The 22001-nt window shown below is 38.2% G+C and overlaps 1 protein-coding gene across 1 annotated transcript; it reads right to left on the bottom strand.

Annotated features, from left to right (window-relative positions):
* Positions 1-5558: 5558 nt before the first annotated feature.
* On the bottom strand, positions 5559-21908 carry APELA (apelin receptor early endogenous ligand). The gene is made up of 3 exons (XM_012735575.2): positions 21693-21908; positions 20101-20190; positions 5559-6145 (listed from the first exon to the last, which is right to left on the bottom strand). Exons 1-2 carry the CDS (start codon positions 21766-21768, stop codon positions 20102-20104), a joined length of 165 nt encoding a protein of 54 aa, XP_012591029.1. The 5' UTR covers positions 21769-21908; the 3' UTR covers positions 5559-6145; position 20101.
* Positions 21909-22001: the final 93 nt, after the last annotated feature.

A 22001-nucleotide genomic window follows, 5' to 3' on the forward strand; every position in this document is an offset into this window, starting at 1 on the left:
TATATATATTTAAAGCAAACAAAATATTTTCAAGTTTCCTTGAAAGGAGGAGAGAGAAGGAGAGTTGAGGCAGGAAAGAATCCAAACTTTGTTGAATTAAGTGTGAGTCATATACAAAGAAATAACAGGTCTCTGACTAATGATTCATACATTGATCTGCCTCCCAGAGAAAGCATAAACCTGTAGACCAGAAGACATTTCTCTGTTATTTTTTAGTTGCAGGTCAGGAAACTTTTTTGTGCCATTACAAAATATGTGTTTTTGATAAATAATTTAAAATTCTCTCTTATATCCTAGGGGTTAAACATCAAACGTGGAAGCCACTTGGATTTATATTCCAACTCTACCAGTTTACCAAGCTGTGTGATTGTAGGTTACTTTCTCTTTTAAGTCCCTGTTTCCTTATATAAAAATGGACAAAATAATACTTAATCCCACAGAGTTATGGGGAAACCACTTTGCAGAGACAGAAACCTTTTCTTCTTTTCCCTTCCTGTCTAACAAGTGCTGTGATTACTTTTTTAAACAAAACATCTAAATAATTTTATAAAGAGGCTTCAAACACTCTAAAAACAGAACTCCAAAAATTCCAATATGGAGAATAACAATCATGCACAATCCCATTAGAGGGAAGAGCATCTTAACCAAAAATATCTTGGTTTTCTGTTAAATTGCAAGTTTATCTTCAGAGGTAGCTATAGCAGGAAAAAAGAAAAACAGTAAAAAAAAAATCACAAGTTTAGAACTTTTTCATTTTTCCAAGCTAATATTGTTAAAAGAGTTTACCAAATGCTGAAGAATTAGAAATATTTTTGGTTTTGGTTTACTTATAGCATTTGAATTTTTCATGACATTTATGATTCAGTTTATACAACGCATGTTTAATTAAGTGTAACTGTTTGAGTTGTGAAACACAAAAGCTTTGTTTACATCTCATTGGAAGAGAATAAAGTAGTGGGGAAATCAACATATTAACATATTCTCCCAGGAAATCTTACATTTAAAATAGAAAAACTCAGGCTTGAGTTTTGATCCACATTGGTGGCTTATACCTGTAATCCCAGCACTTTTGGAGGCTGAGGCAGGAATATTGCTTGAGGCCAGGAGTTCAGGTCCAGCCTGGACAACATGGCGAGACCCTATCTCCATTTAGAAAACACTTAAAACTTAGCTGGACATGATGGCAAGCATCTGTTGTCCCAGCCACTCAGGAAGCTGAGGTGGGAGGATCGTTTGAGCCCAGGAATTTGAGGTTGCAGTGAGCTATAATAATGCCATGCACTCTAGCCCAGGCAACAGAGCAAACTTTTGTCTCAAAAAGAAAAACTTAGAAATGGCTACATGCCAAAATATTCCTTTACTGTTATTCTTACTCATTACCAAGTTAAGAACTTTAAAGAATGTTATAAAGCCACATGGCCAAGTGCCACAAAACAGAGTTGATACTAATAAGATATTATGAGAACATTTGCAAAAATAGAGTATTGTAATAATCTTAAAAGTGTATAGGGTCAGGAGATAGTGTAGGTAGTTCTTGTAGATTCTTGGTGTATAATCAGATGGCAGACTTCCATACAGGATTAATAGCACTTTTCTGCAGAGCAATTGACAGAGGCCAGAGCCTGAAATTGTCAACCTAACTACTTCTCTTACAGCTTGGAATCCACTAATATAATTTTATGGTACAATGAGAGCTTAGATATATTATTTTAAAAAGCCAGGGCTGAAATCTGGTGTTCTTTCTTTAAATACTCTGGCCCAGTGGAAACCAAGAATGGAAAATGGGATATAGATCTGGAGTTTGGGGAGTGAAGTCATTTTGGCAAATAAGAATGAAGGGAGGAAAAACCGGCTGGAACTCAGGCACCAATATGCCTGGACAGGCTCTTGTTACTGATGCAATTAATATTACTTTTCTCTTTTGCCTCAAGCTTTCACATGGGTTAACTGATATTCTGTCTTTATGTAAAATTTTGATATTTTATTCATCATACATTTTGGTAGGAGTGTTAATTTTTATTTTATTTCCAAAAACGGCATGAAAAATGTTATCTTGGCTGGGCGCGGTGGCTAATGCCTGTAATCCTAGCACTCTGGGAGGCAGAGGTGGGTGGATCGCTCAAGGTCAGGAGTTCCAGACCAGCCTGAGCAAAGAGGGAGACCCCGTCTCTACTAAAAATAGAAAGAAATTAATTGGCCAACTAAAAATATATAGAAAAAAAATTAGCCAGGCATGGTGGTGCATGCCTGTAGTCCCAGCTACTCAGGAGGCTGAGGCAGAAGAATTGCTTGAGCCCAGGAGTTTGAAGTTGCTGTGAGCTAGGCTGATGCCATGGCACTCTAGCCAGGGTAACAGAGTGAGACTCTGTCTCAAAAAAAAAAAATGTTATCTTGTTCTTTTTTTTTTTGAGACAGACTCTCACTTTATTGCCTGGGTAAGTGTCGTGGCACCAGCCTAACTCACAGCAACCTCCAACTCCTGGGCTCAAGCGATCCTCCTGTCTCAGCCTCCTGAGTAGCTGGGACTACAGGTGCACACCATAACACCTGGCTAATTTTTCTATTTTTAGTAGAGATGGGGTTCTCGTTCTTGATCAGGCTGGTCTTGAACTACTGGTCTCAAGCTATTCTCCAGCCTTGGCCTCCCAGAGTGCTAGGATTATAGGCCTGAGCCACCACACCACCACACCCAACTAAAGATGTTATCTTTTTTTTTTTTTTGAGACAGAGTCTCACTTTGTTGCCCAGGCTAGAGTGAGTGCCATGGCGTCAGCCTAGCTCACACCAACCTCAAGAACTCCTGGGCTCAAGCGATCCTCCTGCCTCAGCCTCCCAAGTAGCTGGGACTACAGGCATGCGCCACCATGCCTGGCTAATTTTTTCTATATATATTAGTTGGCCAATTAATTTCTTTCTATTTTTTTAGTAGAGACGGGGTCTCACTCTTGCTCATGCTGGTTTCGAACTCCTGACCTTGAGCAATCCGCCCGCCTCAGCCTCCCAGAGTGGTAGGATTACAGGTGTGAGCCACAACTCCCAGCCCCCATTAATCATATTGATTAAACTATATAAAATCTCTTTTCCTCTGTGTTCTGAAAATGTTAGGAATTACAAATAACTTTTAATAGAAAAAGAATAAAATGAATACCAAATCATAAAAAACGTTAAGCTTAAAGAACACAGATTTGACACTCCTCTGTTCTCCCCATTCACCTCCCAGTGAATAAAAATATGACGCTATTGTTAAGAATTTATTGTGGTATGCCAGCAAGCATACATGCCACTGGTTTTTTAGTTTTGGTAGAGAGAATCTTGCCCTTGCTATAACAATCTTGAATTAAGTAAAAGATTTATAGTGGTACGATATGTATTAAGGCTGTTCAGTCTTAAATGTCTCAATTAAAAGAAACAAACACTGGAAATATAGACAAGTGTTAGGAACATTTTTACCATGTTATACTCCACCACTGTGAACATTGCTTATACAAAGTAAGAACAACTAGACACTCAAATCACTGAGTGTTTGTTTTATTGAATGATTACTGAAGTTGTATGAGCAGAAATCTATAACCATTTAATTACTTTAGAATGGTAAGGCTGGTTTGTAACTTTTTCAGTGAAAGTGAGAATCTTTACTTGAAAAAGTATAGGTTTGTATTGAATGAGATATATCTAAATGTTTAAACTGTTAGACTTTTTATACAAAATGTACAAATGAGCACATGTATTAAACATAAATATAAGCAATAAGAACTTATGTTTCTACTCAGATGCATTTGTAGACAGGAATTATAATTTATCCAAAACCTATTTAGAATTTCCCCAATAATATCTCATTTAAATAGTGAGGTATGACATTTCCTAAAACATCTTTTGTTTGTGTATAATTTTAATTAGTGTCTTATATAAATAAGCACCTTCTATCCCAAAACACACTTTTTTTTATTTCTTTTTTTTATTTCAGCATATTACAGGGGTATAAACGTTTAAGTTATGTGTGTTGCCTTCCCCCCCTTCTCCTCTGGAGTCAGAGCTTCAAGAATGTCCATCCCCCAGATACTGCACACCACATCCATTAGGTGTATATATACCCCTACCCTACTCCCCCCTACCGTCTGCCCGACGCCCGATAAATGTTATTCCTATATGTGCACTTAGGTGTTGATCAGTGAAACCAATTTGCTGGTGAGTATATGTGGTGCTTATTTTTTCATTCTTTTCATTCTTGGGATAGTTCACTTAGTAGAATGGGTTCCAGCTCTATCCAGGAAAATGCAAGAGGTGCTATATCACCATTGTTTCTTATACCTGAATAGTACTCCATGGTATACTTATACCGCATTTTATTAATCCACTCATGTATTGGGTTGTTTCCACATCTTTGCAATTGTGAATTGTGTTGCTATAAACATTTGAGTGCAGATGTCTCCAAAAGACACTTGTAATAAGCTTCAGGCTGGGTGTGGTGGCTCACGCCTGTAATCCTAGCACTCGGGGAGGCTGAGGTGGACAGAGCTTTTCAGCTCAGGAGTTAGAGACCAGCCTGAGCAAGAGCGAGAACCCGTCTCTACTAAAAATAGAAAGAAATTAATTGGCCAACTAAAAGTATATAGAAAAAATTAGCCAGGCATGGTGGCACATGCCTGTAGTCCTAGCTACTCTGGAGGCTGAGGCAGGAGGATCACTTGAGCCCAGGAATTTGAGGTTGCTGTGAGCTAAGCTGATGCCACAGCACTCTAGTCGGGCAGAGTGAGACTCTGTCTCAAAAAAAAAAATAAAAATGCTTCTGCCCGGGGGCAATGGCTCATGCCTGTAATCCTAGCATTCTAGGAGGCTGAGACTGGAGGATCGCTCAAGGTCAGGAGTTGGAGACCAGCCTGGACAAGAGCGAGACCCCGCCTCTACTCTAAAAATAGAAAGAAATTAATTGGCCAACTAAAAATTAGCCGGGCATGGTGGTGCGTGCCTGTAGTCCCAGCTACTTGGGAGGCTGAGGCAGCAGGATTGCTTGAGCCCAGGAGTTTGAGGTTGCCGTGAGCTGGGCTGACGCCATGGCATTCTAGCCAGGGCAACAAAATGAGACTCTATCTCAAAAAAAAAAAAAGCATATCTAACAACTTGGGAACACCTATTTATCAACACAAGTCAGATTTAAACAGGACAGTTTCCTTTTTGGGTAATCATAGCCCTAAATTTCTTCTGATTTTTTTTTTTTTTTAACATCTCAGCCTCACAGCATGAATAGCACCAAAACAAAGCCTGTCAGAATGATAAGTAGTCATCTTTTAGATACAGATTTTACCCAATGTGTGGTACTTCATGGGCATAACTATATTTCAGATGTTAACTTGAAGTAGGTCTTTTTAAGGAACTATATATACAACATAAACAAGGACATAAGAGAACTTCAAAGAAAAGCAAACATTGGCTTGTTATAATTACATGAGAAAAAGATTCAAAAATGAATGTTTCCATTGCAAAATAAAACGAACTACAGTTAGAATGTTATGCTTTCTTTTACAACTTCAAATGGATATTTCTCATGAAATAAAAAATCATACTTTCATAAACATTAAAGCCTATCATATAAAATTGGTAGCAATTAATAGCTTCTTTCTTAATCTTACTATATAAATAATCAGTGAACCAATTATTCTCTCCCTACTGTGCAAAGCCAAATGGTCAAAGCAATTGATTTCAGATTTTGCCTTTTTTTTAAAAAAAATCTCTCAAATATATACAAAGTTAATACTTTTGGAGAATTATAGAAGTATGAAAGAAAAATTTTAAATTCTTGCACTTTTTACAGTTAGAGAGTTCTAAGACATTGAAAGGCATTTTTCTTTTTAACCTATGAAAGAAAAATAATGTATAGAAAAAGATGAAATATTTTTGTTATGCAGGCAATAATTATGCTTCATACTGGAATCATTTTGAATTTGTGTTATTTTTCTTCTTAAGAGAAGCCAAGAAGCAGAAAATCCTTTGAAACTAATAAATCATCTCAGGTGCTTTCAAACAATTCCTTTTTGTACAGGAACTTCTAAGCAATCACGCTATTGCCATAATGAAGTTCTTTTGCGTAGTTGGGTATCTTTCCTTCACTTCTTTTTCTGGTAGACTGGATAAAGTTAGATAGAGAGATCTGTATTAGGGAGGCAAGGGAGAAACAAACACATCATAAAAAATACTATCTAGTAGATCAGTTTAGCCATGATTAATAGACATTGAGACATTTAAATAGACAATGAGCTATGAAAATTTACCAGTGTTTTTCAGTGCTGAAAGCAACTTGATACATTCTTACATTTCAATATAAATACAGCACCTGTTTTTTCAGAACTCTGAATTTAAGCTGTTAAAGAGACTTTTACATTAAATTATTTTTTACCTAATAATCTTTATTTGCTTAGTAACCCACATTAGTAATCTCAACTACTTCTCATAATATTTTGGATTTTGATTTTTGATATCTGTGCCAGCTAAGAAAGTTATTTAAAGCAGGCCAACAAAAAGATATCAGAACCAAAGTATTAATTTTAAGTATTTTATTAAATTGATAAAATTGTCCCTAGATAGATTTTAATGCTGTTAGACTATTTAATAGTGTTTAGCAGTAAGTTTTTTTTTTTTTCCTGAGATGGGGTCTCACTCTGTCACCTAGGCTGAAGTGCAGTGGCAAGATCATACCTCGCTACAGCTTTGAACTCCTGGGCTCAAGTGATCCTCCCGCCTCAGCCTCCAAAATTACTGGGATTATAGGCGCTAGCCACTGTGCCTGGCAACAGTAAATTTCAAATATATGCTAATGGCAAAATATAACTACCTATTTTTCATTTAAGAGTAAAAGGGATATTTTATAGGAGAAAAATTACTGGTGCCAAGGTTTCCCTAGGTAGTTCGTTTTGGCCCCCTCCTGAAGACATGAAGGCACCCCTTGCTTCATTTCTGGAAGCTTCCACCTCCTTCATATTTTACTTTCCTGACAGTTATGGTAGGGTAGGGTGTTAACTATGACTAATTTTGCAATAAGAAAATATAGGTATGCCTTCTCTGGCATCATCTTTCCCAACTCAGACTACGTAAATTTTGAAAAAATCACCCGGGCACGGTGGCTCAGGCATGTAATCCTAGATCTCTGGGAGGCAGAGGTGGGCGGATTGCTCAAGGTCAGGAGTTCGAAACCAGCCTGAGCAAGAGCGAGACCCTGTCTCTACTATAAATACAAAGAAATTAATTGGCCAACTAATATATATATATGTATAGAGAGAGAGAGAGAAAATTAGCCGGGCATGGTGGCACATGCCTGTTGTCCCAGCTATTCGGGAGGCTAAGGCAGAAGGATCGCTTGAGCCCAGGAGTTTGCGGTTGCTGAAAGCTAGGCTGACGCCATAGCCCGGATATCACAGTGAGACTGTCTCAAAAAAAAAAAAAAAAAAATATGGGGCTGGGTGTGATGGTGCACTCCCATAATCCTAGTTACTTGGGAGGCTCAGGCGAGAGGATCATTTGAACCCAGGAGTTTGAGAACAGCCTGGACAACACACTAAAAACTATATATATGTAAAAAAATAATAAATTTTAAATAATGACTTTTTTTCTGTTGCTGTTTATCAGACCGGCAAAAACTAAAAATGTTGATCATACCCAGTGTGGGGAATAGGCATTCTCATGACTTGCTATTGGCAATGTACAGTGGTCTAACTTTTCTAGGGAGCAGTTTGTTACTATGTATCAATATTTAAAATATTTATAATGGGGCCAGGCGCGGTGGCTCATGCCCGTAATCCTAGCTCTCTGGGAGGCTGAGGCGGGTGGATTGCTTCAGGTCAGGAGTTCAAAACCAGCCTGAGCAAGAGCGAGACCCCGTCTCTATTATAAATGAAAAGAAATTAATTGGCCAACTAATATATATAGAAAAAATTAGCCGGGCATAGTGGCGCATGCCTGTAGTCCCAGCTACTTGGGAGGCTGAGGGAGGAGGATCGCTTGAGCCCAGAAGTATGAGGTTGCTGTGAGGTAGGCTGATGCCATGGCACTCGCTCTAGCTTGGGCAACAAGGCGAGACTCTGTGTCAAAAAAAAAAAAGAAAATTATAACGGGGGATTAAGAATGGTCATAGGCCGGGCGCTGTGGCTCACGCCTGTAATCCTAGCTCTTGGGAGGCCGAGGCGGGCGGATTACTCAAGGTCAGGAGTTCAAAACCAGCCTGAGCAAGAGCGAGACCCCGTCTCTAAAAAAAAAAAAAAAGAATGGTCATATGAGGACTTCTGTGGACACTCTTCTCAGTGAACAGATATAACTGGTAAAAAATCACAAAAAAACCCTGAAGTTTTTCTTAGTACAACTTCCAATTGTATTAATACTAAGGGCATAGGCCGGGCTCGGTGGCTCAGGCCTGTAATCCTAGCACTCTGGGAGGCCAAGGCTGGAGGATTGCTTGAGGTCAGGAGTTTGAGACCAGCCTGAGCAAGAGCAAGACCCCGTCTCGACTAAAAATAGAAAAAATTAGCCAAACAACTAAAAATGTTGCTATTAGAGAAAAATATGAAGAATATATAAGTATAAAGTTGAACTAAGCTCTAACACAATTTCAATATAAATGGAACGTGATACCTAAAGAACTCCAAAATCCCTCACCCACCTACTCCCTCCCCCTAAAGTTACTTTGGCCACTGTAATTAAAGAATTTATATGTGGTACAAACATACTCTTACACACACAAGTGAAGTAACATTTGATAAAAGTTGTGATGAAGTAGGAATAGACTAATAGGTGAAGAGAGGGAAAGAACATTTTAGGCAGAGAAAACAGTGTGTCAAAGTCCTTGAAGTGGCAAGAAACATGACAAATTTGACAAACTCACAGGTAGCCACAGTGAGTCAGATAGGGTTGGAGAGATACAGAAGCCCTTGATCGTTCACAGTTTTGTAGTTTATGTTAAAATTTTTATTTTAATCCTAACAGTAATGAGAAATCACTAAAGGATCTCTTTTTTTTTTCTTTTTTTTGAGACAGAGTCTCACTTTGTTGCCCAGGCTAGAGTGAGCGCCGTGGTGTCAGCCTAGCTCACAGCAACCTCAAACTCCTGGCTCAAGCAATCCTCCTGCCTCAGCCTCCCAAGTAGCTGGGACTACAGGCATGCGCCACCATGCCCGGCTAAGTTTTTCTATATGTATTAGTTGGCCAACTAATTTCTTTCTATTTATAGTAGAGACAGGGTCTTGCTCTTGCTCAGGCTGGTTTCAAACTCCTGAGCTTGAGCAATCCTCCCACCTCGGCCTCCTAGAGTGGTAGGATTACAGGCGTGAGCCACTGTGCCCGGCCTCACTAAAGGATATTATGTAGTATGAAGGTTTAATTTGAAGAATGGATAAAAGAGAAGCATAACTAGATGTGAGGAGATTGCTGTAAGGTAAACAGTCGTTGAGCTTGGGTGATGTAAACTGATAATAAGTTTGAAGCTAAGAGACCGACTATATAAATGTATATTATGTATATAAATGACTATATAAATATATATATTATGTCATTTATATACATAATATATATATTATGTATATAAATGACTATATAAATCTATAATAGTCAGACCATATATTGAAACTCTGACCCACACACTCTGCAGCAACCAGTCCAAAAAGCTAAATCACAGCCTCTGCAGCAACTGGTCCCAAATAGTAAAGATTTGTTCAATACCTGCCAGCTTCCCTACGTTTTACCTTTCCTCTCCTGGTTCCAATTCAGGAGAAATTGGAACCAGAGAAAGCTACATATACTTCCAAAACCAATTAAATAAGAAGTCCTACTCCTAGATAGCCTGGCTTCAACTTTCTCATGCCAACAATCTGCAATAAGATCATGCCTAAAGCCTTCCCTTTTTCCCCACAATGAAGCCCTTGCCTGTCTTCAGTCCTCTGCCAAAGGCAAGTCATGGTGGCTGACTCCCTTGCTATATAAATTGGAAATACCCTGGCTTGATCTCAGTTGAGTGGTCTTTTCCTCCCCAGAGTATTATCATTAAGTGTAAAGAGGCAGGTAAGCCTAAAGGAATAGGTGAAACAGAGTGGGAGAGTGTAGAGATAAACTCTACCTCATAAGGTAGAATAAGCCTGCCCAGAAACCAGAAGGTCAGCTGAGAACTTAGTGGAAATGGGTAGGTATGTTGCCCTGGAATTTAAGGAATAGGATTTTCACAGACTGAGCAGCCAGTTGCTAAATTTTGCTATGAATTCAGGGGGAAAACTAAAAAATGTCCATTAATTTTGAAAGATGAAGACAATTAATGGCCATTTTAAAGGCATTGTAAGACAGATTAAAGTGGGTTGAAATGTGAATGCAAAATAATGAATTGGAGATGAGGAGTACAGCAAAATCATGAGAGTTGTGACTGAGAGGTATGTGGGTGGGAGTGTGCATGTTTGTTGTTTGTTTTAGTGTATAGGCTTGTCAGCATTTAAATCTCCATGTTGACATGATGGTCCAGAGAGGGAAGGGAATGAAGAAAAGTGTAAGTGGCAGCTTGAGATTCCTGAAAACGTGAGAGAGGAGGGGATCCACAGCACAGATGGAGACTTAGGATTCCTTCAGAACAATGACATGAAGAGAGAGGACCAATGAAACCAGCAATACTGGCAGCAATTATGGAAACAATGTATTATAGACTCTTATCATCGGGAGAAAGAAGACTAGAGAGGAGCAGTGGATCTGGAGAAGGGAGGTCAATACTCTGGAAGGACTGTGGGGCTCTGAACAGTGGGAGGGGCTGACAAGCTCCAGGCGTGACTAGGGGTGTGCATGGGTGGGACCAAGGTGGGGAAGATCTTGGGAAAGCCTTTGTATTCTGCCTCTTTTCTTTGCTAATGAAGTTTTAAGAAAGTGGAAGATATGTGGTTTGCATTATCTTATTTACAAATATTTATAAATATTCTGAGTGGTAACAGATAAACTAGCAAGGATTTTAATTATAAAGTGGCAATATTCTGAGGGGTTGTAAATGCACTAATGTGAATTTAAAGTGTTTTTGGTGATGATTGCTTATAATTTTATTAAAATCAGGAAGTTAGATTCATCTATAAATTTTGATGTTATTGACAGTGTTGAAAGAATTGTGGCATTCGATACCACACAATACTTTTAAAAAAGTACATCCAACAGCAAAATGTATTAAAATAGTTAATAAGTGATTTTGGTGTTCTCAAGTCACCTAAAAGCAATACTTATTCTCTTGCTGTTGTATAAGAATAATATATTTTCTATTATATTGCTGTCATGTAATAATAAAGTTTACCTGATTTCAACAGGTCACTAATTAAAAACTTGACTAAGAACAAACTAAGAACAAAGATTTGTACTAAAAAGAAAATTTTTTTTTTTGAGAAAGAGTCTCACTTTGTTGCTCAGGCTAGAGTGAGTGCCATGGCGTCAGCCTAGCTCACAGCAACCTCAAACTCCCGGGCTCCAGCAATCCTGCTGCCTCAGCCTCCCGAGCAGCTGGGACTACAGACATGTGCCACCATGCCTGGCTAATTTTTTCTATATATATATTAGTTGGCCAATTAATTTCTTTCTATTATATAGTAGAGACAGAGTCTTGGCCTTGCTCAGGCTGGTTTTGAACTCCCAACCTCGAGCAATCCTCCAGCCTCGCCCTCCCAGAGTGCTAGGATTACAGGCTTGAGCCACTGCGCCCGGCCTAGAAAGAAATTTTAACATTCCTGAACAACATGATAGCAGCTACTTTAAGCATTTACAGAAATAATTGTTACATACTTTATACAAAGAAATCAGTTTCTAAAATGAAGAAAACTGTGAAGTTAGGCCATTGTATACATATTTTGTATAGGAGACTATACAATTATTATGTGTTTATAATAGTATAAACATCACTATATATTTTAAGTTAATATACTAAATAGATAAGTGTATATATAAATATATATATCATTAAGGCATTCTAATCTTTACAAAAAAGTTTTATTTCATCAGTAAACTAGAGATATTAGGAATTTTCTCCAAGCATGATCTTTGGACACTGGACTATGATTAGCTGAGAAAACAGTAATTTTCTATATTTTAATACAATATGTCCTACATATATTGTAGTCTGCACAGGAATCCCTTGTACTTAAGGCAGCTCTCAGGCCATTCACATTAAGCAAAGGTTTGTTAGGGGCCAAGTCTTGTCTTCAAGCAGCTCGCATTCCAATACTGACAAAAATCTTTTTTCTTTTTCCTTTTCTTTTTTTTTGGAGACAGGGTTTTGCTTTGTTGCCTGGGATAGAGTGCAGTGGCTTCATCATGGCTCACTAGAACCTCAACTTCGTGTGCTCAAGAGGTCCTCCTGCCTCAGCCTTCTGAGTAGCTGGGATTACAGGCCCAAGCCACAAAGCCCAGCTAATTTTTCCTAAATTGCTCAACTGGTCTCAAACTCCTGGCCTCAAGCCATTCTCCTGGCAACCCTCCCTCAGTGCCAGGATTACAGGTGTGGGCTACCATGTGAGGCCCCAATACTGATAAAAATCTAAAGAAATGTAGAAACCTGAAGTAGAACGTGATAAATGGCTCTAAAAACCTACTAATAAAAAAGTGCTGTGACTGTTTGGAGTAAGGAGATTATTTTAAACTAATTGACTCTCGGTGGGCCTCATAAACAAAAAGGAATCGAAAGAGAACCCCAGGGCAGGGGGAGGGTTCAGACTGGTTAAAATGAGGGAAGGAATTCCTAGGAAACATCTCCAGCACAGAGACAGGAAATCATAGTTGGGTTTGAAAGTTAATACTAGGACTGTCAAATCTTACATGCTAAGATAATAAGTAAAAATTTCATTTCATTTCTTTTAGCAACATTTACGAAGTGCCTGTGTTCCGGGCACTTTTCTTGGCTAAAGATACAAAGATAAAAATAAAACCCACCCTCTGCCTTCAGGGAATTTACAGCAAGCAGAGGGAGGAGGGGAAGAGTACAGTCAATTAACATATGGTGAATCATGCTCCCTTAGGCAGCACATGTTATTATGCAGCGAGTCAGGTACTTATGCAAATCACGTTGAGAGCAAAAGTGAGCATATCTAACAGATTAACTAGGGATATCAAAATCAGGGAAGGTTTCCAGGAGGATGAATGATAATAAGGAAAACAGTGGAAAAAAGGACATTGCAGGCAAAAGTATAGCTTGAAGAACAGCAAGAGGTGAAGAATGGACTGACTTTAAAGTAATAGTAATAATAACTTCAGCTACTATTTATTTAGCACTTACTATGTGCCAAGTAGTTATGATAGGTGAAATACCATGGCTAGTTCCATTATATAGATCTGGAAATGGAGGGAAGCTTAGAGAGGGTAGGTGACTTACCAATGATCACCAGAGAGTTAGCTATGTGGCCAAAGCTCGAATGCAGTTGGTCCAAACACAGTCTTAATTCTTATCCCTCTGGGAGAGGGAAAGGGGAAAGAAAGAGGGGTCAGATGAGACTGGAGACGTACATTTTATAAGATGCTGTTTGTCAAATTATGTGAGTTCTCACTGTCCTGAAGGCTATGGGGACAGTTAAGGATTCTAATCAAAGTGTGACATAATTGGTGACATAATTGAATTTACAATTTAGAAAGATCAGATGGTAAAAGGAAAAAAAAAAAAAGATATTCCAGAGCCAAAACTGGAGGCTAGAGTGAGCAATTAAGATTTCGAAGTCATACTACTGAAGAGATACAACAGGCTGGGCACAATGGATCACTCCTATAATCCCAGCACTTTAGGAGGCCAAGGTGGGGGGGTTGCTTGAGGCCAGGAGTTTGAGACCACCCTGGGCAACATAGTGAGACAATGTTTCTGTTGAAAAAAAAAAAAATAGCTGGGCATAGTGGTGGCACCTGTAGTCTCAGCTATTTAGGAGGCTGAGGTGGGGGGATTGCTTAAGCCTAAGAATATGAGGTTATAGTGAGCTATAATAATGCCACTGCATTCGAATCTGGGTGACAGAGTGAGGCCCTGTTCTCCAAAAAAAAAAAAAAAAAAAAAGATAGTAACAATAGAAATGGAAAGGGCAAATTCAAGAATTATTTCAAGGTAGAAATGACAGGTTTGAGAAACCAATTAGAAGTGAATAATAGGGCACCTTGCTTAGAAATTTACATTGAATGAGATAGTAACATGTGTATTTCATATCACAGTGCCTAATATTTAGCAAACATCTAGTACATGGTGACATTATAATTATTTCCTAAAGTTTGAGAACACAGAAGGAGAAATAACTGTGTGGGAAGAATTGAATAATTTCCTTTTAGGTATCCATTCACTCACTCATTAATTCATCAAATTTTTATTTTATTTTATAGAAATTCAATTTTTCTTAATTTTCTTTCTTCTTTCACAATTACTTGGATTAGAATTTCATCAATTTTTTTGAGAGTTTACCATAGTCACTGGGCAGATAGCTGTAACCAAAGTAAAGTCCTTATTCTCATAGAACTTACATTCTAATAAAGAGAAGTAGATACTAAACATAATAACAAAGTAAATATACAAGAGCTGTTTGGAAAGTATCCATCCATTGTTAATATAACGAGAATGGTTACATGGCTGGATACTTTCCAGACAGCCCTGGTATGTGTTATATATGTCGGATGGAAATAGGTGTTACAGAAACAAACCAAGATAAAGGGAATAGGGGTGCTTGAGTATTACGAGATATTGCTATTTTATGTCAAGTCATCAAGGAAGGACTTCTGATGACATATGTGATATTGGAACAGAGAACTGAGGTATGAGAATAAGCCTAAAAAAAGCCATGGTAGAGATTTGCATATGCAGTGTAGGCAAAAGCTTAAGATGCCTATAGACATCTGAAGTGATTCCATGTAGGCAATTGAACATACTGTAGAGGTCCTAAAAAAAAAAAATCATGATTTGTTTCAGAGAGAAGTAGGAGAAAGCATGGCATCATTAAAGCCCAGGACAACCCATTCCATCCTTTGACCAGGCCTGAAATGTGTTCACTGGATTCACCAGAAGGAAGTCATGAGGGACTTTTCTGAGAAAGAAATAGGGAGCCATGTATTGAAAATAGATGGGAAGGGACGGGCTCACGCCTGTAATCCTAGCACTCTGAGAGGCCAAGGAGGGAAGATCCCTCAAGGTCAGGAGTTTGAAACCAGCCTGAGCAAGAGCAAGACACCATCTCTACCAAAAATAGAAATTAATTGACCAACTAAAAATATATATACAAAAAATTAGCTGGGCATGGTGGCACATACCTGTAGTCCCAGCTACTCGGGAGGCTAAGGCAGGAGGATCGCCCAGGGGATTGAGGTTCAGCCCAGGAGATTGAGGTTCAGCCCAGGAGATTGAGGTTGCTCTGGCACTCACTCTAGCCTGGGCAACAAAGTGAGAAGAGGAAAAGAGAAGAGAAGAGAAGAGAAGAGAAAGAAGAGAAGAGAAGAGAAGAGAAGAGAAGAGAAGGAAGGAAGGAAGGAAGGAAGGAAGGAAGGAAGGAAGGAAGGAAGGAAGGAAGGAAGGAAGGAAGGAAGGAAGGAAGGAAAAGGAAGGAACGAAGGAAGGAAGGAAGGAAGGAAGGAAAAGGAAGGAAGGAAGGAAGGAAGGAAGGAAGGGAAAGGAAGGAAGGAAGGAAAAGGAAGGAACGAAGGAAGGAAGGAAGGGAAAGGAAGGAAGGAAGGAAGGAAAGAAAGAAGGAAAGAAAATAGATGGAAGGAAACAGACATCTTTTCAAGAAATTTGCCTGTGAGGAGAAGAACATGGGCTGGTCACTAGAGAGCACTGTGGGGTCATTGGTGGACCTTTTTTCTTCCTTCCATCCTCCATCCCTCCCTCTTTTCTTTTCCTTTCCTTCCTCCCTTCCCTCTCTCCCTCCCTCCCTCTGTTCAGTTCATTTCTTTCTCTCTCTTTCTTTCTTTCTTTCTTTCTGAAATAGAATAGTTTTGACATATTGAACATTCTAGGGGGAGGTGGGGGGAAAGGGAGTAATTACTGATCAAAGTCTTTGAAGTGTAGAGAGATTAACCATACCCAAGAGAGACACGTCTTAGTGAAAGACTAGGAAGGGAAAATAAAAGAAGTGTGCCAGAGGTAGTTTGTAGTTTGTCATTGTAGTGTTTGCAGTTTGAGGGTGGGGTAGGATTTTGAGGCTTAATGATCTCCATTTTCTCTGTGATACTATCTGGGAGGAGTTATCTCTTGCTGTGAGTTGGCAGAGGAGGTTAGTTAATGGCTTGAAATATAGCTAAATGGGGAGCAGAGGTGCCTAAAAATGAGCAGAAGAGTTCTTCCCAGAACTCTTTGGCCATGGCTAAAGTTGGAGATGAAGCACTCTGGTAAAGTAGAGATTCTGTGCTGACAGCAGAGTTGGGTAGAGAGAATGAAGAGAGAAGGGACAATAGGACAACTGCAGAAAAGTATTAGGAAGCAGAACAGAGGTCTGGACAAGGGAGTCAGAAGCCCCTTACTGCAAGGGGGTAAGAAAAAGGCAGAAAATAGCACATTGAATGGTAAGCAAGGGTGACCAGAGTATTGGCTGGACTCAACTTAAAATAATGTATTAAAAAGCACTTGCAGGGCGACTTCCGGGGCCCCCCTCTCTTGGGGCCCCAGAACCTCGTCCACGAGTGTATAATAAAGCCACGTGGTTTGGCCCCCCCCCCAAAAAAAAAAAAAGCACTTGCAGGCCGGGCGTGGTGGGTCACGCCTGTAATCCTAGCACTCTGGGAGGCCGAGGTCGGTGGATTGCTTGAAGTCAGGAGTTTGAAACCAGCCTGAGAGAGACCCCATCGCTACTAAAAATAGGAAATTAATTGACCAAGTAAAAATATATATACAAAAAATTAGCTGGGCATGGTGGCACATGCCACCATGGTAGCAGTAGTCCCAGCTACTTGGGAGGCTGAGGCAGGAGGCTAGCAGTAGTCCCAGCTACTTGGTGCATGCCACTATGGTAGCAGTAGTCCCAGCTACTTGGGAGGCTGAGTAGCAGTAGTCCCAGCTACTTGGGAGGCAGTAGGATCACTTGAGCCCAGGAGTTTGAGGTTGCTGTGAGCTAGGCTGACGCCACAGCACTCACTCTAACCTGGGCAACAAAGTGAGACTCTGTCTCAAAAAAAAAAGCACTTGCTACCAAATATCTTCTCATAAGCTCTGGGAAGTGAAATTAGTCAACAGGGCAGGACGGAGAATTTGTGCTTTTGACTTTATTCTTCCGTGCTGTTAGAAATAAATAAATTTTATAGCATGAACATGTATTACAATTATTACTAACAAGCTAGATAGAGTATATATTCACAGGAGAAATAGTAATCTAGAGTACATATTTATAAATAAAAGCATTGATGGGGTGAGATTTCACTGTTGGAAGGGGGAAGTCATTTGAATCTTAAGTTCCACATTTCCCACTCCAGGGCTCTCACATCAACCTACAAGCCTGCATTTCCTTCTCTCAGCCGCCTCCACTTTGATTCCCTTAGAACTGAAGGTGATGCCAAAATATTTCTGTGAGAAAAAAGAAATCGAGGAAATAAACTGCATACAGCATAGTTTTTTTTGTTTAGTTAACTCAGTTCTATAGGCTTGGAAATCTTGCTGAGGATCAATGAGGAGGACCCTAGGAGCTGGAAAACTGAGCAGAATAAAGATAACAAGGTGTTCCTATTAAATGAGTTAAAGGTCTAAGCCACTCTAAAGTGTTAATCTGGAAAACTTCCAGAGTGGATTGTTTGCTTTAGCTATCCCATTTACAGTCTTACTTGACCCTAACTGAATCAAATAACCATGTGTGATTTTATCTAAACCATCCAAAAAACAGAGCAGGAGAAATGAAAGGGAGCTTTTGCCTTAGAGTCCACTACATAGGTCCAGAGTGCATTTACCTGGTTGTCAAAGTGCCCTTGTTGCAAGACATACACAAATGTGAAAATATTTAAGACACTGAGAATTATGTTATCGAATACAAAGACAGCAGTTTTATAGTACTAGCTGAGCATGATCTTGGGAAATTGTCTTAATGTTTGTTTTACATTGGCTTTTATAGTAATCACTGGATTCAGGTGACTGTAAAATATTCTTCAAAGAACCATGACTGGAATGTAGAACTAGCCTAAAACTGAGAAAATGGATGCTGTAACCTGAGCAGTTCTATAAAGCTATCAGCAAACTTTTGTAAAGGATTGCTATTAAGTGGTTTATATAGCTTTTATTTAAATTTTCCTTTGCTTTACAAACTCAGTTTATAGCTCAAAATTTCCCTTGACTTTAACAATTCAAATTTCACTACTCTATTTTGTTTACTTGCAACCCTGGTTTTCACAGTAGGCTGTTTGAAGATAAAGTATGGCTAAGGATTTGTGTTCCTATTTTTGTAAGGTATTTCTCTCTGTATATGCAGGAATTCTCTTGCTATTGTAGAATGTGTCTTTTCCTCTTTGTTATTTATGGGGGAGTACTGGAAAAATCTGGAACTTCTCCACTCCTAAGCACAGATTTTACTAATATTTTATATATGAAACTAAAATGCTCTGCTGGAATCATTATCAACACACACCAAAGGATATTTTAACATATTAAATCCTTTAAAGCATGATTCAATGACTCTTAATTGGCTTCTCAGCAGCCTCCTACTATATCTTTCTGGATTCCTCCACCAAACCCATTTTTCATATTTTGATAGCAAAGAGTAATTTGTCACAGATATAGGCATAGAGAACTTGGCTTTTTGACTTAGTCCTTTTGATAAATGCTTATTACTGAATTGTTCTTTCCTCATTTAACTTCCTACTCCAGGGCTTTCAAGGGGTTTGAAAAGCAGGAATTAAACAATAGGCATAGCAACCCTTCTTTCCACTGAATGAACAGAGCCATAAAAGCTAGTCTACAGACCAACTGAATAAGCTAATTTAGCCATTGCCTGTGTGTATTAACCAACTGAGAGATATTTCTATAGCATTCTTTAGAAGAAATATATTTTAAATGAATTAATGAGCTTAAAATAATTGCAATGGAATGCCAAAGTATTTATTTTTTAGTTTGAGGTGACTTAGACTTGGGCAGTGTTTGAAGTAAATTGATTCAAACAGTATTACAGATGATAGTGGTTGTGTAAAATTATTTAGTGAGTGTAAAAGCAAAAAAGGGAGGAGCAAAATTCTATTCAAAATTTATCCTTAGAGATGCAACCATTAAGACCAATACTATCGGCTGGGCGTGGTGGCTCATGCCTGTAATCCTAGCACTCTGGGAGGTTGAGGCAGGCAGATTGCTCCTCGAGGTCAGGAGTTCGAAACCAGCCTGAGCAAGAGTGAGACCCCCATCTCTACTATAAATAGAAAGAAATTAATTGGGCCAACTAATATATATAGAAAAAAATTAGCCGGGCATGGTGGCACATGCCTGTAGTCCCAGCTACTCAGGAGGCTGAGGCAGCAGGATCGCTTGAGCCCAGGAGTTTGAGGTTGCTGTTAGCTAGGCTGACACCAAGGTACTCACTCTAGCCTGGGCAACAAAGCGAGACTCTGTCTCAAAAAAAAAAGAAATATATTCAGAAAAAGTAAGCCCTGCAGTATTGAGGCTAGTCCATCACTGGTATGGTGTTAGGTAATATGTCCCAATGCTTTCTGGTACACAGTGATCTTAATGGAAATGTGCTTGTCCTGAGTATATAACCAAGAGCTAGCCAGTGTTTTTCAAAACACATGTATAAAGACAATTTTATAATTAAATTCTTCCAGTGCTTGATTTTTTAATTATGAAAATTCTCAACACACACAATAGTATTGGCCTCCATGTAGTTATCACTCAGATTTAACAATGATCAAGACTTTCCTACATTTTCACCTATCTCGTTTCTTCCTTAACTATTAAAGCAATTCTCAAACATCCTGTCATTCATTTCACTCTTTCATTTATTAGTATGCCTCTCTTAAGCTTTGACATCACCATAAGCCATTATCACATATTACAAAATATGAGTAAACATTCTTTAATATATCCAATATGGAACATTGACTAAATATATATATTTAGTAAATATAAATAGTAAAACTATTTTCTACTTAAAACTATTAAAACTAAATAGTAAAACTATTTTCTATCAGAACTACCTCAGGGGAAGGGCACTCGTGAATGAAGAGGCATACATCTCCTCTGAGGGCAGTTGTGTCTGTGCAATTTTCTTCTCATGGCCAAATTAGCTGAAGAAAAAAAGAAAAAAGAAATATTAGGAGCAGTTTTCAGAAATTTGTTGATTAATTTGGAGAATGCAAAACTGTATTTTGGAGCCAAACTATGCTGTAGCTATTTTGTTCAGATGTAATTATGATATAAAAAATTAATGAGATTCATACACAAAAGATGTATTCCTAACAGGAAATGTTAATAGCAAGATCTTAATAGTAATATCCTCCTCCTTTTAGATAGCTTTCTTCCTAAGTGCTCCTAGACCTTTTTATGCAGTAAATTAATCACAAATATTTTATAATAATATTGTCTAAGGTGTTCTGTATTTTGAAAAAGTAGAAATGGTTTGAATAGCCCTTACTGTAAACAATAAGAAATGATCAAGCTGCTCTCTCTAAGCTGCTGACTTAGAACTTTATTATTTATGTAAACGTACAGACCAGGGGACGTCGTTTGAAATAAACTCACAGCGATCAAACTTCCAATTAACTAAAAGGCAAAGTCTAAATTTTTAACCACTTATGTACCATTTTCTGTTCTAACTGGAGAAGTATATTACCAAGTAAATAATCTAACATATTTGGATGTAAATATTATCAACTTTCTGCTTAAAGTTGGGTTTGCAATAACTTCCTGCAAAAATTTTCCTGAGTCAGAAAACTCTATTTTTTTTTAACTTACCAGTGCTCTGAAATCTTATTTGTTTTTGAAGTATGAGCACATATGATAATTTTGTCTACTAACTTCCTGTTGGTTAAATATAACATAACCAATATCAATTATTGAAAAACTGAAAAAGGTGTCAAGTATATTAATATTATGTAGCTTGGCCACATATATTTTTGAAATTTTTGGCTCTATAAACATAATAATAATAAAAAATGCACTTATTTGTTTTAAATGATATACCTAATTATATAACTAGAAATAACAGCTATTAATATTTCACCTGTATTTTGTCATATTGTTTTTTGTTTTTCAATTTTTTAACTATAACACATATACTTAATTATACATGGGAGATAGCCAAAAACTGAGTAAATCTCAGACATTATGATTTTTAAATGTTGTTAATTCAGCCTCTACTCTAGCCAGCAACATGCTTTTTTAATAAACTGCTTTGGATTTTGCATTTTACCTAAAAATTTATAGGTTTATTTACCTCTATAATGAATAAATCAACATTTCCATTTCTTTTTACTTGTAAGGACAACATATCTGCAATAGTTTAGTGATAAATTTTCCTTGCATTTAGAAAAAAATAGTTGTAAGATCATTTTATCATTTTAATGATAAAGATCATATTATCATTCTAAAGTCCAGCCATTTAAAAAATATCCAGATAATATATCCAACAGGATAAATAGCATACTTCCAAAATCCTACACATTTACCCGTAATACTATTAACTGCAAGCACACCTAAGTGATTTTCAGATAAATAAAATCCCGCTCAGGGACCCAGGAACACAAACAGGAATAATAAGTTACTCGGTACAACTGTATCAAAGTCCTACCTGGTCTCTGTCCGTTGATAAGGAGAAGACTCATCATAAAAATAAAAAATGCAAAAAGGAATGGGTGAAATCTCATTTTTCTGCCACACAAAAGTGGACCAACAGCTCTCAAAGTAAACCAAACAATCTGTAGTCTGTGCAGTATCTGTGTGGCTCTCCTCACATCCTAAAGACAACCTCAGAGAATTGCCAGCTGCCTTTTCCAGAAAGGTTAATGATCACATCAGACAGGGTTATGGAGTGCTGGGCTGTGGTCAGAGCCTCCCTCAGCTTCAAACCCCTCCTCCACTTCTCTCCTCTTTTCCCCCC

This window comes from Microcebus murinus, chromosome 15 (assembly GCF_040939455.1).
Source record: "Microcebus murinus isolate Inina chromosome 15, M.murinus_Inina_mat1.0, whole genome shotgun sequence".
In the NCBI taxonomy this organism is placed as follows: Eukaryota; Metazoa; Chordata; class Mammalia; order Primates; family Cheirogaleidae; genus Microcebus; species Microcebus murinus.